Source organism: Salarias fasciatus, chromosome 14, assembly GCF_902148845.1.
Source record: "Salarias fasciatus chromosome 14, fSalaFa1.1, whole genome shotgun sequence".
In the NCBI taxonomy this organism is placed as follows: Eukaryota; Metazoa; Chordata; class Actinopteri; order Blenniiformes; family Blenniidae; genus Salarias; species Salarias fasciatus.
This window is the reverse complement of record NC_043758.1, coordinates 34,988,609-35,011,408: the sequence shown is the minus strand read 5'-3', so window position 1 is coordinate 35,011,408 and position 22,800 is coordinate 34,988,609. Positions and strand designations below refer to the sequence as shown.

The window sequence follows — 22,800 nt, the reverse complement described above, 5'->3', positions numbered from 1 at the left end:
TTACACCTTTAATTTAAATTAATAAAAAAGTCCCAGGCCTGGGGTTTTGTGCCTGTGTGTTATGCTGTTATTAATTTTATTTTAGCCCGTTGCTGATTGTAGCACACAGAGAATATCAATCCTCCACCATGTTGGCTTCCTCCGCTCTACAAAGTTTGACTCACAGGAAAGTCTTGAAAGTTTGTTGTGATTCAAGAGTCGCTCTGCGACCGGCAGTGAGGCAGAGGAGGAGAAAGATGGCGCCTCTCACCTGATTTAGCTTCACTTCTGTACAGTGGGAGGTGACAGAGACCCACATCTCAGGCCTGTGCCGTAAATACCAGAGATCAGCATCTACTTTCTCTATAATGGGCTGCGGTTAAGCGCCAGCCAATTTAAAATAAATTCACATCACACATCTGGAAGATGTGAAGGTGCGTCAGATCAAACGGGTCTGGAGCCGCCGGCAGACGGAGCATCAGATCTGCATGCAGACGGCAGAAACAACAGGCAAATGAGACAGAATGCATAAAATAGTAAATTGTTTTATTCTTTTTTTAACCATGCCACTGAACACTGACGCATACAGAGTTGTGCCTGAATCCACACTGAGAAAACACTTTCACACACTGTGTTACAAAGCTGTAATGAAGAGGGATTTTACTGCACACATGGCAAGAAGAACAACCCTGATTGGATACCAGGTCGAGCTTTGATCTGGCCCTGAGGTAGACAGACATTGACATATTCTAAACAATGCTAATCACATCCTTCTAGGACACATCAAATAAAAGACAGCTGCATTATCACAACATAGAAAGATCAAAGAAAAAAACCCCTTTTCAAACAAAAGTGCTCTATTTCTTTTGGTCCACCGAGGAAAATCCATTTATAGTGCATGTTCATGTAGAATAGATACAGTGAATGTGTGTTTTCATGGCACTGAGTGTTGTTGGCTACTTAAGAAGGCATCGGTAATGCCCGCAGACGCCAAGATTTGCTTTACACATGATTTTTTTTTTTTTCATCCAGAGATCTCAGTCCATTGTCACTTTGAAGGGAACAATTTGAGACAAGCGTGTACTTTTTACATCAAAAATTGCTTGGAACTTGCATCAGAGTATCAGCCACTATCACAGTATGTTGCTTCCAGTTGCAATGTTCAGACAAAGTGGATCTACATGGCAGTCTATCTTTAATTAAGTAACAAGAAACAAACACCCAGAAACAACTACCAATAGCACAGACCCATGTACTCAAGCACATCGATGCTCTACTTATAAAAGAGGCACAAGGGAGGGATTTTAATCAATTCGGAGACTTATAAAACACACACATTAAGATGTTTCTCAAATCATACCAAATGTAAACAGATAGCAAATTACCGTAATACAAAAATACAACATGTTTAAATCTATAAGGCCCGTGTTAGGCTCACATAAGGGAATAACAGACCAGGACAGTTTGTACGTTACAGCTACACTACGACGGACAATAACCTGCTCATAGTAATTCAATGTCACTATTTTCTTTTCATGTTTTATTAAAAAAAACAACAACTTTTTCCACGTTTTCTTTAATTTTCTCCTAGAAAATTCAGATTCTGTGATTTTTAGAAGACATCTATATATAGCTGATGATAGAAAACTACACATAAAAGCCGCGTGGAGGCTCGGCGCTTTTTTTTTATTATTTTTTTTTACACACTGTTCGACCACAGAAATGATCTGCTGTTTGGTTAGAAAATTAAAACTATTGATGGATGAATAACTGCTGCAGCGGATCGAAAACAAACGGTGAGAAGTGAGGAGAGGTAGAGCTCGCTCTACTAGAAATCATCCCAAGAGACGCGGACGGGACGCGTGATGAAAACCAGCACATATTTGGTAACAAATAAACAACATATAAATAGCAAAAAAAAGAAAGAAAAAACATTAGAGGAGGAACTCAAATTGTGAGCCTGCTACCTGGAAACAAATAACACCCACCGCAAGAAAGACAAGGCAATTAAAGAGATCAAGCTCATGAGGTCAAAACGTGGCAGCCGTTCAAGTAAAACATGCAGAAAATAAACAACTCCCAAACAAAAATCCAACGGCAGGGGAAAAACAAACCAGAGAAGTCGAGGGAAATTAGAGGAGAAAACGTTGCAAAAGTTCATCCAAATCGAGCCTTCGTGGAATTATTTTCGACATCTACCGCACAATCATAGAAGACGACTCGGGCAGCCTGGTGGTTCGGTCAGAACGCTCCCGCGACACACACACGGGTCAGCGGCGGCATCCGTTCCAGCCACAGTGGATTCATTAGAATTACCGCTATTATCAAAACTGTGTGCAAAGAGTGTGTGTGTGTGTGTGTGTGTGTGTGTCTCTGTGTGCACCAGGTTTAAACAGTCATTAGGAACCCGTCCAGAATTTTTAATTTTTGTTATTTTCAGGGGGGAAAAAAAAAAAAATCCTACATTTCTGCTGTTTTCTAACAGACTTTTTCAAACGGAATCTCTTTGGATCGGCCTGCGTTTATCTCCTTCTGACATTATACAGTGTAAAAGTAATGAGTTTACTCATCAGTTGCAGCCCAGATGCGAACACACATTGATATTCACACTTGCACATCTCGGTTGTCTCATAAAAACCTCTGGTTTCTCCCAGAATAACAGCTTTCCACAATACACTCCTCAGTTCATCATAAAAGAGTTTTTTATTTTTTTCCTCAGACCTTCACAGGATCATGGAACCCCAGCAGCATTAAAAACCAGCGACGCGGGAGCTACCAGCTTCTAGTTTGATAGTAGTTTGCGTGTGCGTGTTTGCGTCGGGCGACGGCGCGCGGCGGTCCAAGTCCCGCTCAGACGTAGCAGACGTACAGGTAAGTCTTTTCTATCCTCCAGTCGGCCGGCACGTCCTCGGGCTTGTGGCCCTTCATGTGCTTCTGCATGGCGGCCAGGCTGGGGCAGAAGTCCTGGCAGATGGTGCACTGGTACGGAGACGCTCCGTTGTGAGTGCGCAGGTGCTTGATCATGGCCGAGTAGTCTCTGGACCGCTGGTGACACAGCTTACACTCAAATGGCTTCTCACCTAAAAAATTCAACAATACAGCATTAACCTTGTAGACCCGGAGCCAGACGGGCGCCGGGCGAGACGGCGCTCGCCGCTGATTCACTTCACGGTTTGACTGTGCTGCAGGATCCAACCTATAGGCCACATTTATTATACATTACAGGGCAGCTGCCTTTTGTAAAGAGAGGACTGACTTTTTTTTCCGGTAGGCCTGTAACGTCTACCTCCTACCTTACTAGCATACCAGACAAAACACATCAAATAATGTGGAAATCCACTCAACTGCCAGCTATATGGAACTTTACAGCACATACAAACATGCTGCACTTCTTAATAATTACTCTTGAAAAGGAAAATAAAAGTCATTATTGGAAGTGAGCTACTTTGAGAGAGGGAGGTGACGTTTTTAGGAACTTGTTGCAGTCATGGTTTTGTGCTCCAGTTTATAATTTAGATGAGTCTTGATCACGTTTATCTTACACGCAGTTCTAAAAAAGACTAAATAATCTAATAATGCAGTTCTGAAATCTTCATTGGATAGAAAAACTGAGTTTGGGTCAGACTTCTGTCTTGATATTATTTGTCTGTAATTTACTGATTTAATTTGTTCATTAGTGTTTATATGTCATTTTAAAATCCCTTTAGATGTTGCTGGTTCGCCAAACTCTATTAATCAATGCTTTATTTTGAGTAAAAAAAACTTTTCTCATGATAATTTTAGAAAAACAAACGCATTCTGCTGTAATGTTAACATCTAAATGGCAGGCAGCACGGTGGAGCAGTGGTTAGCACGGTTGTTATAGAGTTACATTGAAGCCCTTTATCTGAGGAGTTTGCATGTTCTCCCCAGTTATTCAGGCTTCCTTCCACCGTCTAAAGACAGTTTCTTGTGTGAGAGCAGCGCGAGAGACTGACAGCCTCTGCAGGGCTCCACAGCCTGAATATAGTGAGCTATAGAATATAGATGCAGACCATTTATGTCTCGATGTACGAGGAAAAGCAGGCGTCTCATTTCGCCGTCTTTGACAGCAGTCACCCGATCGGGCCGCGAGCTGAAACACATCAGTCTATTTTCTGACTCCCTCCCCCGTCGGTGGCAGTCACACTCCCACTCAAAATGTGAGCCTTGAAAAACAGGTCACAAATATTTACCTTTTTTTTTTTTTCATTTGATATTTTGAAAGGAATAATTTCCCATAATAGCGAGACGCTCCACTTTTAGTAAACGTTGCTCACACAGGGGTGGATAATGTGTTCGTGGGGGGTGATTTAATACATGTGTAGTGATTACTGACAGCAGGAGGATGATGTACATGGCGTGGAATCGAACCGTGTGCCACGTGTGTGTGACATTGGAGTCCTGCCAGACGGATCGTGGTAGTTCGCAGCGGCTGGTTTTATCGTTTCTTGCTACAGTAAAACAGAGGAAGGATGTTGAATGTGTCCAGCAGTCGGCGCGACCTCTCACCTGTGTGAACGCGGTAATGCGTCTCCAGCTGGTGCTTGAGGCTGAACCTCTTGCCGCAGCCGTTGCACTCGTAAGGCTTCTCCCCCGTGTGGATGCGCTTGTGCCCCCTCAGCGTGCCGTCGTCTCTGAAGCAGCTCCCGCAGAACTCGCACTCGAACGGGTGATCGCCTGAAAGCACAGCCGTGTGTCACAAACGGCGGCCGCCGACGCCGACGCGCGGCCCGTTACTGTCGCCGGCAACATTAAAGCGCCGACGCTCGTCCTCGCGTGTAGCCGCATAGGTCAAATCGTCACACGGGCCTTCCTGCACATGCAGATGAGGCGGGGAAATGATGTGCTTTCAGACGTTGCTAATGTTACGACACGAGGACGCTCCTCTCGGCTGTCTGCTAATAGCTAATAAAAGTCTTCCAGGCATGTGCTGCTCTGTTCTCTATACTGTAGTTAATCTATTTCTCTCCTAGGCTGAGGGTTTGACTCATCTCCAATGACCTATGTGCCTCATTATCTCAGTGTCCACAGCAACAGCCAAGTCAGAGGATACATTGCTCTCCTCATTACAGGCCGATTCTCCCCAATCCCCCACCCCACTGCGGAGCAGATGACATTTACAAAATGTTACTTCCAAGCAGAATGGCATACAAACAAGATACGCTGCCATGGCCAAAACTCCCTTCACTTCTGTCTCTTCACATCAATTATGTATTTCTCCTGTCTAGACATCAAGCCATCCTGACAGCTGGGAGTGTTATTTAAGGTAAAAGAAGAAAGGGGGACATCTTTTCAGTAAATATCTCTCCGTCTCCTGCGGCACTAAGACTCACCCTCGGTAGAACACACAGACAAGTCATTTCCATTTGCTTTTCCTTCAATATTTATTTGGGTTTCCTCTATCATTTTGGGTGAACCACACTAGAACTGACAGCCGTGAATTGCACAGGCCCAAAGGCTGTCTAAGAACCCAAAATATAAACAGGATGAAATTGCCCAAAATATGCACCGGCCATAACGGTACAGTGCTGTCATCAGAGAGGTGAATCATCTTATAGAGAGGGAACGAGGAGGGCGGGAGAGGATGCATGCAAATCCAGCGAGACCTTAAAGCCGACGGCCCGGGGAAATTAACCCGTGCGCAGAAATAAATAAAGCTGCGTCTTTTGTCTCCGATTCGGCACGTGCAGCGCGTTCGACGGCGACGCGTTCACGTCTCCCTGACAGGAGGTGACACCGTGGATCGGAGCGGCGGCGCCGGCGATCAGCCTCTTACCCGTGTGCGAGCGCAAGTGTCTTTTGAGAGTGGTGTGGCTGGGGAAGGGGCGCTCGCAGTGGCTGCAGATGTAGCTGTGCATGCCCGCGTGGACCTCCATGTGCTGCTGCAGGGCCTTCTGGGTCTGGAAGCGCTTCGCACACAGCAGACAGAACACCGCCATGTCGGTCCCTGGAGAACGGCACAAGACACAGACGCACAGTTATTTCAGTACCGTACACAGACAGGGCCTTAAGTGGGGAAACTGGGTCACTTCAACTTTGTGTGAGTCCTCTGAGGGAAAAGCTTCTTTCAAAGAGCAAGTGCCTCTACCTAAACTAACTCCCCTAAAAGCCCACAGGCACTTTCAGCTGCGAGTCTTTATACGTTCTATTTCAGACCATGAAAGTCATTGTTTTCTTTAAGAATTTCCCACACAATGCACGGCATGCCAATCACACAATCAATGGCTTCTTCCTGGTGTGTTAGATGTGTAATTATTCTCTTCATTCCCCATCAGGAGTCAGCTCCAGCCTGTGAAGTCCTCTGTCTCTGTGCTCAAAGAGCAGCTGATAGTAGCTCCACCCTAAATGATGCCTACACTACGCGCTCCGTGCAGAATGTTAAGTAGTGATATCAAGCCATTAAAGGCAGGACTGCAGGAAAAAACACAATCCAGTTTAATCCTGTGTGTGACCTGGCATCTCTTTGGGGCTGCTTTCCTGTTGCACAGAGTGTGGGGAGGAATACAGATAGGGAGTCGCTGGCAGGGTAGTTTAAGTCAAAATGGCTATGTGAAGAAGATCCATTGGCTGTCATACAGTCAACACTTGATCTACAGGCTGTGTACGCCAGCACTCAAATCCATTCTGGCATTCTCACCCATGCAAATTCATATGTGTGGCGAGACCGAGGGACTGGTTAATCAGCGGCATTGGACATAATGTGCGTGTCCTGAAGAGTGAGGCTTTAATGTGAGATTATGAGGTCCTTATTTCTCTGTCTGCTCAGGTTGCAGATCATTTACAATGCTAGCAGGTCCCATTGCTCCTGACTCAGATTCAATCAGACATCTCCAGCGGAGGATCATTAGTAAACAGAGGACTGTGCCAGCACTTCATTGGAATTCAAGTGGGGTTGCTGTGTCGCATTTAAAATGCAGTCTGATGAGGTCCACTAAATCAAATCATTTGTTACTGTTATTGAAGTGCCTTGAGGCAACTGGCAATTAAATTGGAATTAACGCAGGGAAAGGGATACAGCACACTCATACTAAGAGGGAAGAGTGTCAGACACTTGCTTTAGGTTCAATCAAGTTAACAGACAAGCCTGTTCAAAGAAGAGAGAAAGAGAAACAAATCAGGCAAATTCACATTTTCAGGGATAAATCAAAAACATTCAACCAGCATTGTTTACTAATCCATGAATCACAGTCTGCTTGAACAAAGAGGCTCTCTCTCTCCCTCTCCCTCTCTCTTTTTTTTTAATAGACGCAACATTTCACAGATAACTGCAGTGTGGCGTGGACGCACAAAGACTTTAAATAACGGGGCTCCTTTTTCAACCTGTTTTCTGAAATTTCCCCCCAAATCATCGCCAGTGGTGATCATTTGTAATCATTAACAGCGAGAAGATGAGATAAAAGACATTCCCTGATCTAAGCAGTCCTACAGGGAGGCGATCCAGTGGAATGAGCTGCACCTGTTCAGAGGCTTTAGCCCGTGGACTCCTGCACAAAGGGCGCACAATGAGGTCCGGGCCCTCATTGACCAAGCCCATTAGTCATAGGCTCCTCACGCAACTCCTACAATCCCCGTCTTTATGCGGCCGTCTAATGACCGCGGCCCTTTATCACCCACGGATCACAATATTTTAGTTGTACACAAAAGACCCTCCATTCTCAACGCCTCGGCGCCCCCCCCAACGCCGCTGATCCGCTGACCAAACAGGAAATCCTTTCACCGTCTGACCAGCTTCGCTTTCTGCCTGAGTCACGGCTAACTAATGCCGGTCGACGGTGCAACAGCACAGCCCGGATAATGATGTGCCGAGAGATGAAGAAAGACTTTTAAGAAGCTGGAAATGCAGTCTGTGGATGACCTGCCTTGAGAAGAAGCCCTCATCCTATGGAGCTGGTTTCTCCAGTCATCCTGCCATCAGCCAGCAGGGGGCGTGCTTTCTGTTCCTACATGCTGGTGTTGCTGTAGCTGCAGGCAGAGCAGAGCCCTTAACCATCTGAAAAGCACATTACCCACCTTGTAGACACTTCAAAGTTGCTTTAATTGTCCTCCCTCCTCTTGCTCTTTATTAACCATCATATATGGTAAACGCCCGTTTCCATGCGGCGCGGCGCGCACGCTTCTTGTTTTCTTTGTCTTCCTTTCAGGCCGCTCTGAAAGTTGAACATCCCAGCTTCTCTGCGGAGGTAAACCGCGACTCCCTGACACACTCGCAGACGCTCACAGATGTATATCCTGATCCCTCTGTCACCAACAATACCCAAACTTGAGAACAGAGATATGACAAATATTCTGTCACAAGAATGTGAGTCTTGATCTCAGGTTGACACGACGTGACATCAGCTCAGCAGTCGTTTCCCTCGGTTTTATTCTGCGCAACCGACGCTGGAAATAAAAATACCAAATAATATCTTGAAGTGTAAACAAAAACTGAAAAAAAAAAAAAAAAAAAAAACCTTCCCACCCTTTGGAGACAAGGAAGTGTTTGTGTGTGTTAGTGGTGGCATTTCGCCTCTCTGCGCTCTGTTAACTTTTCAAACAAAAAGGATCTGCGGTCATAGAGTTTTCCAGTAAGCTTTGGTAATAAGTGTAGAGGAGCTTCTTTATGAGAGAATAAGCCCTAAAGTTGGCTGTCATTGCCCCCTGCTTTCTCACCCTTAACCAGACAATAGGCTTGGGATTTGGGCTTTAAGGCTCGGGATGACCCTGTGACCTTTGGCCCTCAGTGGGGTAAACACCATGTAATCAATGGTATTCCTCAAAGGCTGAAAAGTTGACTGTGCATTGTGTTTAGGGGGCGGGCGCTTGAACAGCCGGAATAATGATTTACTTCTAAGCAATCCTTCTTAAGCGGCAGAAAATATAAACATTTACTGCGTACGGCGCAGCGACGAGCCGCTAATGCACGGTTTTATTAGTGACGGAGGAGGATCTGAGCGTTTGGCGTTTCGCGGCTAACAAGACGGACGGCGCGTACGCTCATGTGATTTAACATGGTCTGCCTTCATGCATCTGCCACTTATTCAGTCCAGCCGAGGTGGGAGCCAGCCAGGCTCTCACGCTGCCTGAGGAACAAAACCACGTGTCCAGGCAACCAGATAGGATCATGGTCCTTGTTGGGGTGAAGTGTTCAAGCTAATCCGTTCATTCACAAATAAGCGCAGCCTGTTTCTTTTCAAGCGACAAACAAAAGTTTTCCCACCCTGAGAATCTGGGAGTAAACCCCGCTGCAGATAGAACAAGAGATTGTATCAGCGACGAGCACAAATCTGTCTAATGTGCTCTGTGTTCATCTGGACTACCGAGTCCAGAGCTCGCCGCAGAAATCAGATCGCCGCGGTTTTCTGGAATACCTGGAAATGGCGTCTGATTCCATGATGCTTCCAGAGTCGGCTCTGTGAGGATCTTTCAGCAAATTGTGAATGACAACCGAGTCAAAGTTGACTTTTCACCGAGCGGCTTCATTTCGCGACTTCTCCATTTATCTGCATTTCTAAGTAACAAAAGGTTGCTGCCAGTGACGGAGCAGAGGAGTAAAATACTTTCAAACGGAGAATTAATGTAAACAGACACTTCTTCTTTAAACCTCTCATAAAACATCAATAATGGGGTTTCGTTTCTCTGCTTTGGCAAAAAGACAATAAAAGAATCAATTTAAGGATTGGTCACACTTAAAATGCAAGTTCCCGTTATAGACATTTTCTAGAAGCATCTCGTGGTTGGACTTCAGAACTGGAACATGTAGCGGCCGTATTTATTTGATGTTTCATCAGTTTTTTTTCTGAGCGTCACTTCAGGGCCGCGGCCTTTTCACGCTGTTGTTACACTGAATTATAATGTGAACAGCCACAAACATTAAGACCTGCAGTGTGAATCTAGCCAGAGACTCAAACAATCACAAATGGCTCTCATGGCTTTTGGAGACAACATGCAGACTCCACAGAGAAAGGCCCCTCATCCCGGGACTCACACCAGGAACCCTCTGTCTGTGAGGTGACAGTGTGAACCACTGCACACCGCGCCTCTTACTAATGTAAACAACAGTTCAGAAATGTCCTAAAGATCTTCACAGCTAATGAATCTGAAATATGTGGCCGATTCTTTCGATACAATCGGTGTATTGTAGTTGAAAAAGTCACCAGATTTCATTTTTTAAGGCCTATTTATAACCCCCAGTGACACCCAGCAGTAAAATATTCTCCATTTTTATAACCGTGGGTCCTATAAATGATTAAACAGATCTCCCGCTGATGTCAAATGCAGCTGAAACTTTAACACAGATTTCCCGGTTGGTGAGCTGGAGCAGCTCCTGTCCGCCAGCCGCGGTGTGAAGCCGCCATCAAGCTGCGTCCTCGAGGCCCCTTGCTCGGCATATATACTCAGTGTCTGCTGGCACATCACTATCGCCCGGTTAAACATCCACAGTCATGCAGGCCACATTATGTGCTGGACCTCACACGACCCCGTGCATTCATACTACTGTATGTGCTCATGCGGACGCCTCCCTGCCGACGTGGCCGGGAGAGCAGCGCATACACAAACGCTACCTTAAACAACCCCGGGCGCCCGTCAGTGGCCTGCTAATCTACCCGAGTGAGGAACAACCGACTCAATAATTAATGCAACAAGAGATACGTTGCTCGTGTTTAACCACCATTCCATGGAGCGGTGCATTCAGGTCACTGGCGGCCGCCCCTCGCCCCCGTTCCTGGAGCGTTTACGGTGTTTCGACCGTATCCGCCGCCTTGCACTTTACATTAAATGACAGGGTGTCCTGAGGCTTTGTGTATCCAGCAGTCGGTGCAAAGATAAACACTGGAGGCACAATGGCCAAACAGAGGACAGTTCAGTCCGGTTTAAGGCTTATACGAATTACAACTGGGTATTAGCAGGAGCGGGCGGTATGATGATGGACACGCAATTAGGCGAGCTAAAAGGTCTGCATTAGGAGAGATGCATTAGAAGCCGGGGCTGTATCTGAATAGACTACAGGACTGTTTAATTAGGCTTTGGACAGAAGGTAATATTATTCACTTGATGAAGCAGCCTGTAATGTGTGGAAACAGTGCAGCTGCTGTGAGTACACAAAGGCAGCACTCTCATGGCCTTTCTCCTGAAGGCAAGGTGGCAAAATGGTCAGCCGGCGCTGGTTTCAAGCACATACAGTCAATTTGTGTGCGTGCTGTTGATAAGCCGCAGTCTTGGGTTTTCCAAAATTGAAAGCCGGTTGCCCCAGAGCCTTGACTTACTCTGATTGAAACAAACCCCTTTGTTGTGAGCACAATTCGGAGACAGATCCATTCTTTTATTTTGGGCACTGACAAGTAGGTCAGAGGAGACGATGACAGTGCTGTGGTGAGGAGTAAACAGCAGCACATGATGTTGTTTTCCTCTCGGTCCTGGCATCCAACACCAGCAGCAATCCTCTCGCCCTCAGGAAGTCCTCAAATACCCCCTCCCCCCCTTCACAGGCCACGGTTCACCCCCCCGCCTGGCTTTGATCTCTGACTTGTGCAACCCACGGTCGTTCACCTCTGACATATTAAAATGGCTAAAGAGACTTTCACTGTAAAGTAGCCCTGCAGCCAATTTAGCCGAACGGCCTCAGAAAGCGCTCTCCCTAAAGCAGCATTATTCCCCCTCAGAGGAGGTGGACAGCAGCGCTGCAGCTGCTGAGGTCTGACAAGTGTTAATCTGCTGAGAGGAAACTCATTTGGCTCACTGGTTATGCCACATGGCAAATTAAAGCCGGGGCAACTCGATCAGCGCTGAGGGCCCGCCGTGTGTTTTCGGCACAGGGAATAAACTCCAGGTGCTTCACGGAAGCTGAATCTTTGCATCGGGGCTGAGATGTGTCATAATTTCCCCCGTACAACCTCAACGCGGCCGATTAAATTACCTGCAGCTCGCAGGGAAGGCGGCGGCGGCGATAAGAGCCGCCATGCGTCACGGCGGGCCGAGCTGAGATCATGACAAAATGAGAGAGTAATGCTCTCCTGTACCCCGCTCCGGATCCGCTGCCAGACTGAAACCGAGCTCGGGATGTTTACAACTCGGCCAGATGAGGGTAGAAACTTCTGGGCATCGTTAACACCCCTCCATGTCCACAGCCATTAAGTATTCATGGTGTGTGTGCCACCTGGAGTTACAGTTACGTGCCAGTGCTCCTGAGAGGGTTCTCGCCTTTCTCCGACAGTAGCAGAAAAGGTGTGGACTCCGACGCGGACGGGCGTACGTGCCGTCTGACAAACGCTGCAGCAGGAAAAACTCACATTCAGTTCTAAGCAGTCGACGGGGTTTATATATCGAGTCCCACGGCTGACGTGTCAGGACCGTGGCTCCCCGAGCATGACCCTTGACCCCCACCAGCTCCCTGGAGCCCCGTAATGTGAACAGGATGACTCAATGTGCGGGAAAAAGGAACTTCCCCAAAGTGATCAATAAATTATGATTAGATAGTTACTCAGTTGATTAATTGCGTCGATCAAGCAGCTGTAAGCCTTTCTGAGGATGATGTTTTCTAACGTTTCAACCTGGAGCATTAAAACTACCTTTGAGTTAAGTTTCCCTCCTGCTCCCCCTCTTCATCATGACGCTTTTCCTTTTTAACACCACACTAATACCCACAGAGTACATTTAACCAAATAACTGCATGTCCTTTATCACACAAGCCCAAAAAGTCATATTTCAAATACTTTTTTTTTTTTTTCTCAAATAACACAATATATTGAAGGACAAAGCTCCACACTAACTGTAAAACCTTTAAAACGTCTTCAGGGAGACAGTTTTCCTCCCATGTGTAGACATTTAAGATAAAACGTGATATTTTGAGGCAGTTTCTTGCAGATACAATTGACATTTTTTCAAGCTTAAGAAAAATACAAAAGAAAACAAATCAAATATGAAGGTCAAATTTCCCAGTTTCACCGTATTTAAAGTGATGGGAGCTCTGTGAGTGTGGAGGCTGAACTTGACTGACCTTTTCACTGTGACATGTTTTTTTTTTTTTTGTCTTGTTGAGAATAAAGTCCATCAAGCTGTGTCTAACCTCTCCTAAAAGTCTAATTTCTCTGATTCCAGCGTCGGTGCGTCTGCCGTGCGTATCGGTGGCGTGGGGGGGGGGAGCGTGCAGCGAGGGAGAACAGGAAGCATCCAACCGGTTCATACGAGCACCGTCAGGCTGATGCGCACGCGAAGGCAAACCACCAAAAATGATCGAGACAGACAAACTCAGGACGGATGGAGTGCAGGAGTTCATGCATTAAAACTTTAATGAACCTGTTTAACTAAATAAATTAAATAATGTGCTGGTTTTGGCTGTGGGGGGAGGAGGGGGGGAGTATAATTCAAATATTTAAGTTCAGGGAACATTTGACTTGAATGCTCAGGATGTCATTTTTATTTTTTCCAGCATATAGTCGCTCGTGACAGCTCTTCCTTAAAGTCTGTCTTAATTATACAAACACCAGTTTACCGCGGAGGAAATGCTGCGCTTTAAAAAAACATCTGTTTTCTTTGGTTTCCTCCTGATTTTACAGCTTTTTATGTCCTCCGTTACACACTCTGCTCTCCTTGGTTTTTATATATAAATATATATATTTGTCTTGTTTGTCTTTTTTATGTCCTCCTGTCTTTTTTTCGGTCTGTAAAGCTCTTTCCAACTTTGATTACGACTTCAGCTCCTCAGGCAAGTTGTTCCAAACTCTTAAGAGCCCAGATTGCAAATCACCGCCCAGGTTTGTGCTGCCACTCCGCCAAGGGAAAAAAAAAAAAAGAAAAAGAAAAAAAACCAAGAAGAAACCTATTAAGAAAAAATATTTTGACTCATCCTAGTACCAACTGTTAATGCCACACATTCAGCGGAGCCGGAGAGGATGCGATACAAACATTTTTGGTGATTTGAGATCATTGAAAAACAGGGACGGGCGTCGGGCTTGTTGTGGCGTGCGTCAGCGTAAGGTAAATAATTCCACCGGCGCTGCCGGGAAGCAGGCGAGGATAGCATGTCTGTGAAGCTGCAGCGCCGGCGCTGTGGAGAAGTGGCATGCAGTGGGCCAGGATGCCAGGAGATATTAGTGGGTGATATGTGAGAGGGCCTCCCACCTCCCGCTTGATAAATTATGGAGCATCATGACAGGAACAGTTTAACCCGGCCAGCATGACAAGCAAGTTTAGACCCATGATCACAAGTCCTGGAGTCACGGCTTACTCAACAGCCCCATGCATGCTGTCCAGGTTAAACACAGACTCTGAGCGTGTGTGTGTGTGTGTGTGTGTGTGTGTGAGGTACCTGTGTGTGTTTGCCGGTGGGCTTCCAGAGCGTCCTCTGAGGAGAACGTGGCTCCGCACTGATCACACACCAGCGCCTCGGCAGGAGCTGTAGATAAAATGGAATTGATGAGAGCGCGTCTTGATCAGACAGAAACACAAGCGTGTGTGTCGGTAATTGCAGAGTGAGTCAGTTCATTTAGCATTTAGGGACAACTGCGGAAAAGACGGCGACACGGGAGGGAACAAAGACGCGGCGTTCTGAAAAAGTCACCAAAGCAGTCTGGCTTGTCACACACTTGTGCTTTTCAGGTGTTAACACAAGGAAGCAAATGCGCGGAGTACAATGGAGCAGAGGAAAGCGCCGTAAAAACTCAACTGGGGACAAACAAAGGCACCAGACAGGGTGCAATGGCCCCGTCTTCTTGACAAAAAAGAGCCGAGCTGAAGAGTTTTATTTACCGTGCCCTGTTATCAGTCTCTGAACAGTGAGCAGACTGTCTGCCTGAGAGGCCACAGAAGGACTGGGTGTTCTCTCTACAGCAGACGCTTCCCGCCTGCGGCACATCCCTTTATCAAAAAAAAAAAAAAAAAAAAAAAAAAAAAGCAACACACTTCAGAGTCAACACCCTGAATCCCATCGCAGACACTGTAACTACAGTTCCCAGTTCACCTCGGCGATGCCCTTGTCTCCTCTGATGAAGACATGAGACAGACGAGTATGCATACTGCTTGCAGAAAGGCTCCGTCCTCATCTGTCTGTGCAGGTGTGAGGTGAGTGCAGAACAACACAGGACAGACATGTGCACACACACACGCTGAGCTACCCTCACTCACACACTCACACACACACACACACAGCTGTTTGGATGTGGGCTGGCTCTCACAGAGATGTAAATCGGTTGCAGATCCATACTGGCCCAGGGCTCATTCACTGATCTATTTTCTGCTCAGCTGGCTTTAAATGAAGTTAAAATGACTCATTAAAACACCCACAAGCTTTGGGAACTCTGAGCGCTACAGCCTAAATGTGGTCCTCTTTCAACTCTTACGATGCCTCTACACACAGACAGTGTGCCACTGTTCCCAGAGCGCCACACAAATAACGAAAAAACAAAAAAATAGGGCCTCAATCTGTTCATTTCTAAAAACAACAATTTCTGAAAACAAACTGTTACTGTTTTGGAACTGTGCGTTTTGTTACACGGTACAAAAATAATGGAAAAAAAAAAAAAAAAAAAAGGAAACTTGGTTGAGCTAGCATAGTAGTAACAGTGAAGCAGTGTTGTAGATCCTGATGTTGTGTGACGCTGTCCAGTGTGGTGTGTTGTGTTGTGTGAGATTGTGTGATAAGGGAAGAAGAGAACATAGTGCATTGTCTTGTGCAGTCAAAGGCACGGAGTGTGCTCTCATCCATAAACCATCAAACTGTCTCCAGACGCGGCTGCAATCGTCCTCCATCAAAACACTTTGTCTGGCATACCAAAATAAGAGCCAGCATCGAGCTGAATACCAAATCAGCCCATTAGAGCGGTGGAGCACTCGCTCCTTAGCAACCAGCGGGATCTAAGGCTGCTATACCGAAATACACAGTGACAAAGAAATGAGATCCACATCTCTCTCTTTTTTTTTTGTAGTATTATGGGCTGACACATCGGGATGGGCCGAGTTTATGCAAAAATTCAAATTAGGTTAAAGGTGCCGCTGTTACGGATGTCACTGCGAATTGAAAATCAAAGCGTTTGGTGGCGGTCGGCGAGCGATGCAAGACAATATGAGTGTTTAGGGTGATGCGGAGGGTATGGAGGGAGGAGGGAAATGAAAGGGGGCGAGTCAGGTGAAGTATAAAGCGGCAGATTCCCTCTCATCTGTCAGCAGTATGTCATCCCCCCAACCGTCCTCAGAGAGCATGCAGGGAGGACAGGGACGTCGCCTCGTCTCTACACATATCCCGACTGAGGTTTCTGTTTTAGTTTCATTTTTAGTCCCTGATCCCCCCCCCCACCACCACCACCACCACCACCACCACCCTCCTCCGCCCCCCCTCCTTCCTCTTCCTCTATTTTGGATAAAGTAGCTGGGAGAGCAGTCAGGTCTGATTAAGTCTGCATTTGGGTACAGTGTGTTCCTGGACACACATCTGCGAGCGAGCCATCACACACGCTTCGGAACACTGGCAGAACACCCAGGCCTGCCGGCAGCTCATGATGTCATCACTCAGAAGGGGCAGAGCTGGCGAGCCGCCAGAGTCTCCGAAAACACACAGAAACGATTCAAACGGAGCGAGGAGGAGGGAGCGAGAGAGAGAGAGAGAGAGGTGCACAGACCTATGCATGGTGAGGGAAGCATCATCCAAGTAGTCGGAGCAGCACTAACTTGTTTGAGCAAAAGAGGAGGAAGGGGTGTGTGTGTGTGTGTATAGTATGAACAGGTGCATGTGAAAGGCTGCACCACTGTATCAAGGGGGCTGATCAGCGCTGAATGCTGCGAGATGAGAGCGTGAGAGTCAGTAAGTACCTGTGTGAGACAGCATGTGCATCCTCAGCCGCATGCTGTCCTGGAAATGTTTGCCACAGTATTCGCAGCCGTTGCCCTTCTCCTCGTTGTGCAGCCTCCTGTGGAAAGACAAACACTGACGTGAGCGTGTTAACCCAGACGGCACGCCGCTCTCGTCGATCATAAAAGTATCCGCTTCTTTCTCTTTCATTTCCCTCTCTGTAAGGTCTTCTCAGACCTAGAAGCATCATTGTCCTCATAACAAGAGGAGCATGTTTTAATTCCGGCAAGAATCCCTGGCTGAATGCGGCGTCATTAGCGTGAGAGGCCCTTGGAGTTGTGAATCACAACGCATGAATGCTAAAAGAACACAGACAATAGGATATCTGGCTAATTTCAGAGTGCAGACATACGCGTGCCTCCACCCGCCAGCACTGCAAGACACTGGGCACACACACACACACACACACACACACACACACACACACACACACACACACACACACACTCGCATCCGAATATAATATGCACTCACGCACACACACACACACATCTCCTGTAACTGCAATGAAAAGGAGAAAAGAAGACGATGCGCTGGAGCTCCGCCGGCAGCAGAACCTATCATATCATATCACACACATCCGAGCATGCGAGGCATCTGTACTGTTATCCTCACATCACCCCGCCAGCCGCACGGCAAACGGCCTGAGAAGAGTGTGTGGTTAAACTCCCTGTGTGGTCAGAATGAATGAGGCCTGAATGGAATCCAACACACATGGAATCCACATTAACATTTTAAGGACAATGACTCACTTCGGAGCTGCGAGCGCAGGAAGTCATCTTCATTATTTTTCAAATTTGACCAACTTGTGGTGAGGATATTTTATTCCAGCGCTCATGCGAGACTTATTGGTTCTTATTTTCCACGTCCTGCTGGTCGGGCCACTCCGAGGTGTGAACAATACGGCTGATTTTTCTCACCGCTGTCACGTATTGATTGAAAGGGATAAATGGAGAGTGTCCCGGTGGCCCGGGGGTTTAAGGCACTGACCATGAAATCACAATGTTTCCAGTTTCAGTCCAGCTGGGGACAATTGTTGCTTGTTTTTTTTTTTTTTTTTTTTGCCTCATCCTCAGTTTTTATCTGCTTGCTTTACTGACATTGATACAAAGCCAGTGAATTATCTGAGGCTAATTAACATTTTAAAAAGTGCGATTAAAAGGCAGTGCATTTTAAACATTTATGAACATCCCCTGAAACTGACTGAAACACTGGGATTTTAATGCAGCAGCATCGAGCTCATCACCTGTTAAATTCGGCTCTTATTTAAAAAAAGAAAACCAGTCCTGCAGTGTTACATGCTAAAACTGCGCCAGGAGTGGCTTCTCCAGCGACACTGGGAAATGTCAGCGTGCAGACCAGGTGTATGCTCAGTGACCTGGTTACACACCTACAGCAACTCCATCGCGTCCTGCAGCAGGGCCACCGAGGCAGCTCCTCCGACCCGCGGACGTCCGCCTGTCTCCGTGAGTAAGCAGCGCGCTTCACTAAATATCCCACAGGATGCTCCGTTTCAGCAGAGCCGTGGAGTGGCACGAGGCTGAAATGTCAGCCACGGGCTCAGACGAGGACGGGCGGGGGGCGGGGGAGGACGGGGGAGGGGGGGGGTGCGATCCTAATCAGGAGCTCGCCGCACGTCAGGACTTCGGACTTGAGGATTTTCTTTGGTTTCTAATGATTGGTGATGAGTCAAACGACGGCGAGCGCTCACAATCACAAACATCTGCAATCAAGTTAATGAGGGCTGTCATCCGGCCGGCTGGGAAGTGCTTTTTTTTTTAGTGTGTGTGTGTGTGTGTGAGTGTGTGTGTGTGCCATGACAAGATATGAAGTGACAAGCTCATAAATAAAAATAAAAGAAACGCAAACAACAACAAACAAGACGAGGGGTGGGGAAGCAGCACTTCTCCATCACCCGGCCGGAGCGTCCAGCCTGCTTCCCGCTGAGCGGCTCCCCTCCGCTGATGCACAGGAATGCATATCAAACAGGCGGCAAACGGCCGCACGTCTGCGCAGACAATCAAACAGAATGCGGAGAATAAGGCTCTGTAAATAAGAGCGTTACCGACACCAAGGCCTCTTTATATCAAACCCAATCACAAGGACCCGACTGAGAACTTCCCCGCACGGTTGAGACGTGAGTGCAGGCGTCCCTGAGAAGAAACGAACATGTCTGCTGTTGCTCCTTCCAGCTTTGAAACGGGCTGCAATTTTTTAAAAGTCCCGAGAAGAACAGTTCAGTACAGGAGACACGTGTCCGGCATAATCCTCCGCTGCATACCGCATGCACCTGCATGCACCTGCATATCTCTGTCATGCATCCTTTAATCAACCAACATTTGTCTGTACAAACAGGCGCAGTGTGCGGCAGGCTGTTTTCCTGGAGCAGACTGAAATTATGGAGTCTTTTTTAATAAGTGATTATGTGATTAGATGTGATTATTATTAGGTTTGGATGTGGATGTGAATTTTCATTTGGGTTTAAAACGTTGCGTGACAGCGGGGCTGGGAGCACACGGCGGTGCGGCGGCGGCGGCGGCGGCGGCGGGAGCGACGGGTGTCTGGGTGCGTTACCTGTGCTGCTCGGCGGCCTGCCGGCTGTGCAGCTGCAGCCCGCACTCGCCGCAGCACTGCTGGCCCGGCGCCTGGCCCTCGTGCCGCATCCCCGCCGCGAACTGGCCCAGCCGGCTCAGGAGCTCGCGGTGCAGCAGGCCCTGGTGCAGCAGGCCGCCGTACGCCCGGGGGTCCAGCTGCACGCCCAGCGACGGCGCCACGGACACGGGCACGGGCAGGCCCTCCCCCGCGTGGCTGGGGGCCACGGAGTAGATGGACGCCAGGTGTTTGTCGGCGATGCCGGGGAAGCAGTCCAGGGCGCCGGCCGCCATGTGTCCCCCGTCCTCGGGGCTGGTCTGCAGCTCTCGGGCGCTGGTGATCACGCTGCCCCTCAGGGGCGTCCCCGGACCCTCGTCTCGGGGCTGGTCGGACACGCAGCTGCCCTCCCCGGCGCTGGACGCCCTGCCCTCGTACCCGTTGGCGTCGTCCACCTGCATGCGCTCGCATTTGATGTTTCTGGCGGGGTCCAGGGCGGAGTCCTGGGCCAGCGCCGCGCCCCGGGCCTGCAGCTGCCGGGAGCCCTCGGCGTCCAGCTCGCCGTCCGGCCGGGGGCTGGACCCGGGCGCCGCGTCGGGCCCCGGGCCGGGGGAGCTCCTGTCGGCCATGTGGTAGAGCGCCAGGTGGTGCAGGGCGCTGGGCGTGGTGCGGGCGGGGCCGTCCTGGATGGAATGCTTCTTGGACATCAGCATGTGCCTCCAGTGCCGGGCGCGGCTGTGCTCGCTGTGGTCTCCGGCGCCGTGGTTCCTCACCGCCACGTCCTCGTTCTCCTCCGCCTGGATGGTCTCCAGCACCTTCAGGCACTGCTCCTCCAGGTACTCGATCTCCAGGATCTCGGCGGCGTACAGCAGGTCGTCCAGGTCCTCGGCGGTGGCCTGCAGCGACGCCGTGTAGGCGTACTCCAGGATCTGCTGGAAGGTCTTGGGGGACAGGAAGTCCAGGGCGTAGCGCAGGCTGCTGCGGTGGAACAGGATCTCAAACATCTTGCTGGTGCAGGCCAGGACGGTGCGGTGCGCCGGGAACTCCTGGCCGTCCACCGTGATGATGACGTCGCACAGCGTGCCGCTCAGCCGCATCTGATTGGCCCGCTGCAGCAGCGTGCCGGAGTGGCTGGGGTTGTGGAGCTGGAGCACACCCATGGTTGTCAGACCCGTATCGGCTCGGACCCTCGCCGAGGCCACGCATGAGGTGTGGCTGTCCCGCCGGCTTGACTGGGCTTCAGCTGCAGATCTGCTGTGGACCCAGGTCAGAGGAGAGAGGATCAGCGGAGCACCGTGCAAATGCACCCGGTTCAACTCCACCCAACACTTTCATCCCTAATCAAAAGGAATAATCTTCAAAATAATCAGAAATAAGACACTCATCCTGTGAAATTTAAGCCCCTCCAATGTTTCCTCCTGGGTTTTTTCTTTCATTTTATTTTATTTGATGCTCCCTACATGTTTATGTATTTTAATTAGGAAGCAAAGGCAAACAACAGGTCGATACTGGCGGAGCAACAGTTTCTGGAGCAGGTGATTAGTCTGAGGTCTCTTTGAGAGCGGGCACGTCGCTGGAATAACGTCTGCATACTGAGAGGTGACGGTTCAATTTATCAAGCTCCTCACACACACATCCGTGCCCTCAACAGGTAGGCCTGCCATTAACAAACGCCTTGAAGGGCTGATTAGTTCATTTAGGCTGCGCACGTCCATGATTAGATGTGTTAAGAGACAATTAAGCCGCTCCGCCAGAAAAAAAAAAGAAATCCTCCAATAAGTTATCAAACTACCGAAATGATGAAACCCTGGAAAAGAGGCGCAATCCACACACGGGGGGGAGACTGTCTTTAATTTATTTTCCCTCCTCGTCTCGGGGCGTCTGGATGCTGGTTAAAGCCCGGCGCGTCGGGCTGGACGGCCGGACCTCCCCGGGAGAGGCTGACAGGCGGCATCCTCAACTCACCGCGCCGCGGAGGAGAAGGAGGAGGAGAGGAGAGGAGGTGGAGGAGGAGAGGAGGAGGAGGAGAGGAGGAGGAGAGGAGCAGAGGAGAGGAGAGCAGAGGAGCGCATCAGGTGCGGGCGCTCCAGACGCTCCAGACGCTCCGCTCCTCCAAACCCGCGGCCAGACGCGCACATTGCGACAAATTCACCGCGCTCACACACAAAAAAAAAAAAAAAAAAAAAAAAAAAAAAATCAAAAGAAAGGAAGAAAAAAAAAACGCGTCCGAAATGAAACAGACCCAATTTATCCCCGAATAATCCGGAGGCTGTCACGGTGGAGTGAACTGTCTGCTTCAGTCTGACACTCATCAAGTTTGGAGAAAATAGGCTGACACGAAAACTTCAGTCTTTTTCCTCACTTGTCTATTGAGAATTTTTTTTTTATTTAAAAAAAGCAGAAAAACAAAACAAAGCAAACAGATATTATCCAAAATGTGAATAAGTAAAAGGCAGGAAAAAGTGTCAGAGGGGGAGTGGAGAGGCTCCTACCTGTGCGCGCTGCCGTGCTGCTGGTTATCCAGCCACCATCCTGCCTCCACATTTCACAGAACCCGCTCCAAACTCACTGCCGCTCCGAGCAGACAAATCAAGACGCGGCGGCGCCGTCAAGCCTCCGCGAGCGCAGCCGCACTTCCGGGAGGAGCCTTCACATTAAAGCCCGGCCCCGAGCCACGTGCTCGCTCCCAGCAAGAGGGGCGTGAGCGCGCCACTGCACGAGGAGCTCACGGTAGACACACACACACTGATCAGGTCCAAATGGAGACGCTGTCCCTTACTTTTCTTCTTCTTTCTTTCTTTCTTTCTTTCTTTCTTCTGCAGCAGGAGTGAGAAACACTTTTAGCGCAGCCTGACTGCAGCGCCGGCAGGGAAAACACTGCAGCTCTGTTAAAATAAAGCTGTCATTTCCAGACACTCTGGACAGATGAAAAACATGAGTTCCCTCTGAGAAGCAGAGCAGAGGGTGGAGAAGAAAACTCACTTTGAACAGGAAGAGAAACCTGCAGAACCAGAGTCAAGCAGAGCTCCAGGGCCACATGTAGCCCCCGGACCTTATGATGCCCACCTCTGGCGAGTGTTTAGAAACCGTTATAAATGTGTATAAAAGCATTAAACTGCTTATAATAACATTTCAGTTCAACACTCTTCATTAGATTGATTTAGTTTATCGATCTTTGGTGTGCAGCAGCATGTAGACAATAGAAACAGCAATAAACATGCAAACATACATCAAGCATGCAACATTCAGTTGTAATGACTGGATACAAAAATAAAGGCTGTAATAAAAAGATGGATTTATGTTTTAACAGATTAATCGCACACTATTGAATGCTGACTGTCCCGCTACATGAAGCGTGATTCGCAATAAATGACCTTGAATTGCTGCAAAGT

At 48.4% G+C, this 22,800-nt stretch overlaps 1 protein-coding gene across 1 annotated transcript; it reads right to left on the bottom strand.

Annotated features, from left to right (window-relative positions):
* Positions 1-538: 538 nt before the first annotated feature.
* Positions 539-21,977, bottom strand: zbtb16b (zinc finger and BTB domain containing 16b). Its single transcript, XM_030108506.1, has 7 exons — positions 21,901-21,977; positions 19,394-20,662; positions 16,780-16,877; positions 14,285-14,371; positions 5,777-5,947; positions 4,510-4,677; positions 539-3,059 (listed from the first exon to the last, which is right to left on the bottom strand). Exons 2-7 carry the CDS (start codon positions 20,566-20,568, stop codon positions 2,830-2,832), a joined length of 1,929 nt encoding a protein of 642 aa, XP_029964366.1. The 5' UTR covers positions 20,569-20,662; positions 21,901-21,977; the 3' UTR covers positions 539-2,829.
* Positions 21,978-22,800: the final 823 nt, after the last annotated feature.

Bases quoted from the DNA above. Each gene is read 5' to 3' on its own strand.
- zbtb16b (XM_030108506.1), bottom strand. From the start codon at position 20,568: ATGGGTGTGCTCCAGCTCCACAACCCCAGCCACTCCGGCACGCTGCTG. The intron at 16,878-19,393 runs GTAACGCACCCA...GTCTTTCCACAG, and splicing joins CAGGCCGCCGAGCAGCACAG to GAGGCTGCACAACGAGGAGA. The intron at 3,060-4,509 runs GTGAGAGGTCGC...TGAATTTTTTAG, and splicing joins GCATTACCGCGTTCACACAG to GTGAGAAGCCATTTGAGTGT.